Raw genomic sequence first — 8,997 nt, 5'->3', positions numbered from 1 at the left:
CGTCGTTTTTATTCACTAGACTTTGAAGTTCTGCTCACTTGCTGTCAGCAGCTGCACACTCCTCTTTCACTTCAGTTTGGCACAATGTTCAGCTTTATAATCGAATAATCCTTCATTTATTGCATTAATTGTTAATTTGAAATATTATACATACTTTAAGGAATATTTTTCTATTTCTTATGATTGTGTTTAAGGTTTCAAGTAGCTACAACAGATCTAGTATAGGAATAAAAGGCAGAGAAACAAACAGATTGCAAAGTGTGAATCAGTGAGAGGAGGAGATCAGGATGGACTGAATAAGCCATTTGTTTGTCGCTCCGTTGTCCTCCCTGGCCTGAATTTGTGCTCTGTGCCTGGCATCCAGGGTATTTGCCTTTTATAACAACCTCTGCCATCGTTGTATTAGCATTTTCGCTGCTGTGAGAGCAACGCTCAAGCGTGTTTTACTTGACTTCTCGACCGCTCGCTGCAGGCCTGATGATGCAGGGACTGGGGAAGACGGAAAGAGGAGAGCAGGGCCGCGACATCGATTTGGCATCAATGAGGTCAACCATGCCAGCAAGCGGCCCTCTGCAGGTTAGTGTGTCCCAAGCAGATGGAGCAAGTGCGAAGGGACAGGCAGAAATAAACTTTTCTGCTTTGCTCAATTGTGGGCTCTGCTGCTTCACTGTGTCCTGTTTACACTTCCTTCTCTCCATCTCCATTTGGTGTTTCTCCTGGAATATCTGTTCCTCTGAAGCCCTGCTCCTGCCTTGGCTATGCCACACAGCTGTAGTATGTGCTGTGCAAGTGAGAGCTTAGGATCAGAGAGTTGATGTTTGACTCTCCAGGGTTTAGGTTCAGGGTCTGGACACAGTTCCAAGACCCTGACGTGATCACAGCATCCATCAAATTTTCAATTAGGATCAGGGTGCAAAGGCTAATAATGGCTTCTAATGTAACTATCCTAGGTTGTAGGACCAGGAACTCGGTAATGCCAAAAAAAAAAGGTCACTGATGGCCTGGAAATCAATGTGAAATTTACAGGATCATAAAGTCAAATGTAGAATTTTTAATATGCATATTTCTGAGACATCTAACTATTTCCAAAAGTTGATACTTTCCTCAAAAACCTGCTGCATGGAATCACATATTTATCTTAGATCACCTGGTGGAGGTTCCAAGTATTATAGGTAGCATGATCCCGTTTTATTCAAAAGTTCAAGCTGTAGTTTTCATGTCACACAAAGTCAAATTTTTTTAGAGGTTACAGAAAGTAAAATTATAAATTTTCTAATTAATACTGTGAATAAACCTAAATATAGTAAATTTAAATACAATAATACAAGTGATATATACTTTTCCAAATATACTGTATATAACTGGAACATGTTGTGAATGCTGGTTCTCTTCATTACTTTAAACTCACTAAACAAATAATCTAACACATCTACACAACCAGTTATCCTTGACTCCTTTAATAAGTCATACTTATCGTAGACTGTGAAACACATATGAAGCACATTTGACCTTGATTGACCTAATAAAATAAAACTTTGTTGTATTATTGACTAATTCTGGCAGTGGGTGATCCAGAAATAATTCTTGACAGAGAGACCTCAAATTTTCCATCAGATTTAGTTCTAGACTCTGACTAGGTCATTAAAAAAATAGATTTTCTGGTGGAGCCATTTTTCTTTAAAATTGTTCACCCAAAAAACTATTTGAACTAATAATATCATCCCACAGCATAACTCTGCAACCAGAATGTTTTAATGGGGTTATGGATTTCTTTTGGTGACGTACAGTGTAGGGCTGCACGGTTGGTTGCACTGTTGCCTTGCAGCAAGAAGGTTCTGGATTTGAATCCCTGCTTGGGGTCTTTCTGCATGTGGTTTGCAGGTTCTCATGCTTGTCTGTTTGATTAATTGCCCTTAAGTATGAGATTGTGTGTGAATGGTTGTCAGTGATGCCCTGTGACGGACTGGCCACCTGTTCAGAGTGGACCCCCGCCTCTTCCAATAAATGCTAGAGATAGGCACCAGCCCTGCTGCGAACCTGCAAACAGGTATAGACAATGGATGCTTGGATGGATAACGTACAGTGTTGTTTTTGAGCCAAATATGCTGCGGTCTGATTTGTTCACAACAAAAACTGAATTTTAAGGAGGGTGTGAACCTGCCAACCACCAGTTATTAAAATTGCACAACCAGTTAAACTCTAAAACTCTCTGTAATGTTTGAATGAGTCACATTTAATGAATCAAACCTATTCGTAAAACTACAACACACCTGAAATTCAACCTGAGTGAGAAAGTAAAACATTGTTTTTTGTTGCATTAGTGACCAACAATTTCTTGCAGAATGCTAAAGCCCAACACCTCAAAAAGCACAGATAAGCTGAAAACCTGTAGCAGCATCTGGCCACAATCTGCCATCATTTAGGGCTGTAGCAACACATGACTTTGTATAAAGATGTGCGGCCAAGTCCTCACCGCCACTATTCATTCCTGGTTGCTTTAATATGTGCCGACAGATGTGACAAGAGGAGTATATAATTAACACCAAAGCTGAAATGAGTACAAGTGTCCATGTGGGAGTAAGCCTCTGTGGGATAGCAAAATATACATCCTGTAAGATAACTTGTACTGTTTAATACCTCAGTCGTGCCACTCATATGTTATTTTAGCAACTCGATAGGAGCTACCATATCTTTAAAGATGTTGTGGCCGTGCTGTATATGTAACTGTAAATGCCAGTAACAATGTGCAAAAAATCATAATTGGAGTATTTTAGACCCCGCTGGGTACTGAGATTAGATGTGGTTTGACTTAAAAACTGAAACCTCTGCTGATGTTGCACAATATTTCAGGGGTTTGCAATTATTGCAGTCCTGTATCCTTTTGTAATGGCAAAAACACTTTGTCCCAAACAGCTTCTTGATTTCGCCTGGATTTAATGCTGTCTTGCAATTCGTAAGCATTTACACTTAACCTTAGTTGTGAGCCATAATCGTAATATTGACTGAATTTGCAATATTTCATTTAGATGTATGAGTTTTTCATCTGCCTGTGTGCAGCTATCATGATGAATCTATTTTTATGGTGTGAAGGCTTAGCACCCCCAAGTCACTCTCTATGTATAGTGCAAATCAGCAGGGTGTGGAGTGCTGATACAGACTTAGAAAGAATCACACGGGCTCTCAAAGCATGAGAGTCAAGTTTCAGTGCTAGTAAAAGAGCACTCAGATTTCCATGTTTGGTAGCTATACTGTGCTTTATATTATACACCACCCTTTTATCTGTTTTTGTCAACAGAAAGTCAGTTTTATTTACTTCTGACATTAAGTGTATAAGTGATTATACACTCTGTTAGACTGGTGTAGCCCTAATCTAGAAAGAAAGTAGATTTTAAGATTACCACTAACTGTTTATTCATATCCACTGGAGAAACAAAACAGACATTTGAGCACTGAAGCATTTATTTTCACATACGTACTAATGGTATTGCTTTTTCAGGGGAGGCTGTGGAATATTTTAGCTTTAATTTAATACTGAAATATACAATAAAATCCCAACTATGGAACTATGGAACACTGTCATCACAAGTTACTGCTAGAGTTAAGTTTTATTATGGATATTTATATGGAAAACGTTTGCCACATGCCAAACATCAATTTAAAAGCCATAGTTATTAAACTGCAGCTTTTCTAACCTCCTGTGGTAGAAAGCTATAATACAGTGCAGCTTGGGTTTGAGACATGTAATTTTAATTTCGAATTCACTCTGTCACAGTGTTGATGCTAATACTATATATCATCTCATACGGTGTCCTTTGCAGCTGCTTCATGATGTTACTGACAATGGCCTAAAATACATTTCTTTCTTCTTTATCATGCAAGATGTATTTAGTAGTACATGCGGCTTAATATAGAACATTTGTGTATCTGTTAACATCTGAATCTAAACACTTGCTTACTTAAAGTCAACATTTAAAGTGTTTCCTTCTATCACTCTAATATATATTGCCAATGTATTTTGTTAAATCTTCATAAAAGGCCTGTTGAGTCCCATTTACCAGCTGCATAATTAGTATTTAAGAGTTATTGACTTTAGTAGTAAAGCGACATAAGGAATATCAACCAGATAAACCAAATTCTGTCGTAAAAACAATGTTTTGAAAGCAGCGTGGTATTATAAGAATCATCTTAGTAGAGACTGGCCATTTATTTTTGAGAGTAGATTGTTTCTGCCTTTGGTTAGTTTCCTTGTGTTTCTGTTCAGCTTCATTCATGCTTATTTATTCCCACTTTCAGCCTGCCATTACATAATCAAGTTGATTCTGTACACCACCTTATCCAGCCCATTGCCTGCACCTGTTCAGTGAGGTATTTAACCTTGCAACTTGCCATTGTTCCTCGATGATTATTACTGTTTGCTTGCCTGTCTCCATGCCACTCTCTATGCTAGTTTGTGTGCTTACCTTCTTGCCCTTGCTCCATGTCCAGATAAACTCATGTCTCGCTGTAAGTTTTTGCATTTATTCAATTAAATCCTTTCCAACTCAATGAACTACTCCTTGTCTGCGTATGGGTCTACACCAAGAATGTCTTGACAGGTACTTTATTTGTCAGTGTGGATGCATAATCCCCATTTTATTATTGTCAAGGCAGAATGGCAACTTTGACAGCTAAAATCCCAGCAGCCCTTTCTGTATGCCAGTGAGAGTAGGTTATTCAATGTAAACAAGTCTGAACTGGTTATTAAGTGACTGTCAGATGAAAGAAGAGGGGCCACTGTAGGGCAAGTTATTGTGATTTAGTAATTGTTGTTTCTTTTACATGCTTTATCACTCCTTCCATCCCTGAAACATATACTACTTCATGTGTGTTAGTGTGTGTGTGTTTTAGTGCTTGCTTTGGCCCCAGCAAGTGAAACATTCTGACAGTGGGTGCAAAGTACAAGAAGGTGTGTTATTTTCTTTGAGATTCAGGGAACTCATATCCAAGAGCCAAACAAGCCTAATGTTCAAATGACACAAGACTTTTCAGACTGTTGTAATGACTGAATTTCCGAGACAGGTTGGATTTTATTGTTTCTAACATGCCTTGCAAAATGAATTGAACCCCTTGATATTTTTTTATATCTTTGCATGTTAGAACTAAAAACTTTAATGATTTTGGGGGATAGACCAACACAAAGCAGTGTATAATTATTAAAAGGGCGCAATACGATGCATGGTTTTTAAACCTTTTTATAAATAAGAATTGAAAAAGTGTGGTTTGCATCCAATTGCTTTTAGAAGACTCTAATTTAATGTGTACTTTGATCTCAAGCATAAATTTAACTGTTCTGTGAAGGCCTCAGAAGATTGTTAAAGAACATTAGTGAACAAATAGCATCATGAAGACCGAGAGAAGCTAGGTATAACGTTTAAAGGAGGGCTAGATTATAGAACAATATTCTGTACAGTCCAATTCATCATTTTAAAATTGAAAAGAATATAACCCCAACTGCAAACCCTGTATGAACAAATCTTTTTGGCCCTCATGCAAAACACTATTCATGGCGGAAAACTCACCCTAAACACAACACCCCCACAGTGAAACATGGTGGTGCCATCATCATGCTGTGGGAATGCTCTTCTTTAATAAGAGACAAGAAAGCTGGTCAGAGCTTATGCAAAGATGGATAAATAAAGGAAAATCTGAGAAGAAAAACTTTTAGAAGTAGCAAAAGACTAGAGACTGGGGCATATGTTCACCACATTTAGGGTCTCTAGTGACCCTAAATGTGTTAGAATGTGTTAGTGAAAATCCAAACTTAAAAGCAGATAGAGCAAAGCCTGAAAATCCTTCTTCACATGTGCTCTCCGTCTAATCTGACTGAACTTTAGCATTTTTGCCAGGATGGAAAATACATACCCTGAAACACAGCTGTGACTGAATCAAAATGTGGTTCTACAAGTTATTTTCTCAAGGTGGCTGAGTATATCTGCACAGCGCATTTAAATTTTTTTTTATGTAAAACCATTACTTTTCCTTTACTTCGAATTATCTATTGCATAAAATCCTAATAAAATACATTGTCATTTGATAAATATGAAAACATACCAGAGGTATGAACAGTTTTGCAAGGCACTATAAGTAAAAGATATTAGATCAGTTTATATTTTAACAAACAGATCAGAAAAAGGTTCAAAATATGGCTAATTCAAAATTTAAAGCCACCATCTGGGAACAGTAAAAAACACACCCAATGACACATTTTTTATTTTGATCCATGCCTTCATTTTCTTCCGCTCGTTTTTCTGGCAGGGATATTAAAACTGAAATTAATAGTGATATAACTGTCAACACTTGACTCCTATCAGCTGTATTTATGGTGACCAGTTAGGCTTCCTCAATCAAACATGGTCAACTGATGAGAAGTTGAAAAGTGATTGAGATATTTCTGATTGTGTGTCATGATTTCAAAATCTTCCTGTCTCGTCAAATGTTAATCTTTACATTGTGTGTCTTAATTTATCTCACTTTTTTTCTAATTTCTATTTTCATGTTTCAGGTCTGCTTACTCTTTGTTCGGTTCAGATTAATTAATATCCAATTTCCATTTACTGTGAATTTTGTGAACCACACAGAGTCAAAACTGTACAGAAAGGCTTACATATTTACATACATTCTGACAAAATATTTAGTTTAAATCCTCTCAGCGAAAATACCTTAACCATATGTTTTTCATAGTCATAAAAAGCATCTAGCATAACTGAATAGGCATTTCAACAATGTTGACAGGATTGGTAAACCTAATTTAAATCAGTGTATTAATAGCATAGTTTACAAAAATGCTGTACAGAGCTTTCAAAAAGCTTAATGTCAGCCTTCTTTTTCCATTCCAAAACCATTCTGGTGTGTTTGGGATTGTTGTCTATTTGGAATACACATTTGTGTTCAAAATGTAACCAAGTTGCTGTTAATTTGAGATAAAGTTGAAGAATTTGGAGGTAGTTCCTGTACTTTATTATTGTATCCGCTTTATACCAGCAAAACAGCCCACAGCATGATGGTCCCACCACCATACTCAACAGGTGTACAGTGTCTTTAAGATTGAAAGCATCACCTATACTCCCACAACATACTTCTTGCCATTGAGGCCACATAACGTAATCTTTGTCTTATTTGACCATAAAACCTTTCCTCAGAAGGAATTTAGCTTGTCAATGTGGGCTGCTGCAAAATGTAGTGAAGCTTAAAGTTTCCTTTTGGCCTTACTTTTGTGTTATCTCTCTTCTCATATCCCAGTCCTTCCTCTTTACTCTATCCAGGGGGATTGAGTGTTTTCTTTTCATTTTGGGGGGAAATGACAGCTCATACAGCATGAATCTAAATCAGCTTTGAAGAAGTTACTCAGAAAACCAAGGTTTCTCTTATTCTCAGTGTTTGCAGTTTGTATCAGCTCATTAAAGACTGAAATTAAATGGAACTGAGATCGTGACAGATATAAACAATTAAATCATGACTCTTATGTTCCTGTTTCCCTTCTCTCCTTCTTTCTTGTAAACACACAATTTTATTGTCAAGTTGAAAAAGAGCAGTTATCTGGCACCGTTATTGTCAACGCAGAGTCTTCTGCTTCCACTTGGGTTGGACTGAGAATCTCTACCCTCTTGTTTCCCGCTTGTGATAGACTTATTCTGCGGTCTGCATGATATAGTTTATGATGACAGTGATGTCATATTAAGTTAAGTGGCTCCTCGGAGCACAGAAACAAATCACTACAAGCCGAGTTTGGGCTGAGTTTTGCGGCCCTTTTTTATCTTCGTCCACTTGTTTTGGTCGTGGTCGCCAAGAAGCAGCAGGAAAGCCCTCTTTGTAACACCTGGGCTGGCTCGCTGGGACTCCACAATAGTAGGACTCAAATATGCCTGCAAAAATCACAAGCACACACCAGGGCCCATAGTCACAAAGATTTTTAGAGTCCTCTCAGAGAGCTCCTAATATTCCTGGCAAACAATCTTAACTTAAGAGTGATTCAGGTAGTTGCTGAGAGCGACTCTGAGCGAGGAGACGACAGACATTTTCATCTCAGTGAAGAGGTGTGGTTGACCCCATTGCTAGGTGTGATGCTTTCCCTCTGAGAGTTGTGATTGGTTGTTACAAAAAACAAAAAATAAATGTGCTCCCATTAATCAATGGAAAGAAATTGATCGATCATTTAGACTGGATTTAGAATTGAGTAAATCATGATGAAACCTAGCAAAATTAAATTAACTGTCACACAGCATCAAAATGTTTGAACCTTATTTACATGCTCATCGTTCTTTTGATTTGCTTATTGTTATGTTTACTTGCCATGTTTATTTTCCCACTTCATCTATTTGATATTAATGTGGACACTCACCTTCAGCATTTACTGTGATTACCTTCTTGAATAAAGAGGTTTGATTTGGCAAAATGCCCGAAACAAAACTGAGAAAAAAAGGTAGAAAAAAACAAACTGGACAGAGGAGCAGAGCCTGCTGTTGGCACAGCTGGTGGAGGAGAAGAGAGGAGTGTTAACATGTAGATTTGGTCTGAGATCACGGTGCAATCAACAAAGCAGACTTGGGGGCAAATTATTTTTAAACAGTCTGCAAATAATATTTTAATTTTGCTGTACTATATTATTTGTACATTTCTTCCCTTTTTATTAATGGTTATTCATAATTTGTTTCTAATATTTATGTATCTTTCCTAAAATTACCTTACTAGAGGTTTACCTTTACCCTGTTCTGCTGCTGAAACTAATTTCCCCCTCGGGGAATCTTATCTTTATGTTAATCATATACGATTGTTATAGATGTTTATGTGCTCATTTACTCGACTATTTAGGGGGGTGGATCCCTTGCACGGGTGAGCCGCTAGAATCCTTTTAACTCACTGTTGTTCTTGTACGGAGAATATCTCTCTTTTCTCTGTCTTTACGCCACCTTCTCTGCTTAAGAGATTCTAATGCTTACTAGGAGTCCTCTTCATTACTCT

The 8,997-nt window shown here is 37.5% G+C and overlaps 2 protein-coding genes across 5 annotated transcripts in view; one reads left to right on the top strand and one right to left on the bottom strand.

The window, feature by feature from the left end:
* Window positions 1–239: 239 nt before the first annotated feature.
* The window catches only part of LOC124883256 (ninjurin-2-like), a 44,223-nt gene continuing 35,465 nt past the window's right edge, over window positions 240–8,997 (top strand). For 3 of the 4 annotated variants that reach the window (XM_047390269.1, XM_047390268.1, XM_047390270.1), the window contains exon 1: window positions 372–576. In XM_047390269.1, the coding sequence (XP_047246225.1) occupies window positions 478–576 (99 nt within the window). In that variant the 5' untranslated portion in view covers window positions 372–477. The other variant, XM_047390267.1, reaches the window with a different exon arrangement.
* LOC124883254 overlaps window positions 7,415–8,997 on the bottom strand; it is a 40,897-nt gene continuing 39,314 nt past the window's right edge. Inside the window, exon 5 of the mRNA XM_047390266.1 lies at window positions 7,415–7,901. The gene's annotated coding sequence lies outside the window, so the exon portion shown is untranslated. The remainder of the gene's footprint in view (window positions 7,902–8,997) is intronic.

The sequence above is a fragment of the Girardinichthys multiradiatus genome, chromosome 17 (genome assembly GCF_021462225.1).
Source record: "Girardinichthys multiradiatus isolate DD_20200921_A chromosome 17, DD_fGirMul_XY1, whole genome shotgun sequence".
NCBI classification, from domain to species: Eukaryota; Metazoa; Chordata; class Actinopteri; order Cyprinodontiformes; family Goodeidae; genus Girardinichthys; species Girardinichthys multiradiatus.
The sequence above is the reverse complement of the archived record's forward strand: the minus strand, read 5'-3'. Positions and strand labels throughout refer to the sequence as shown.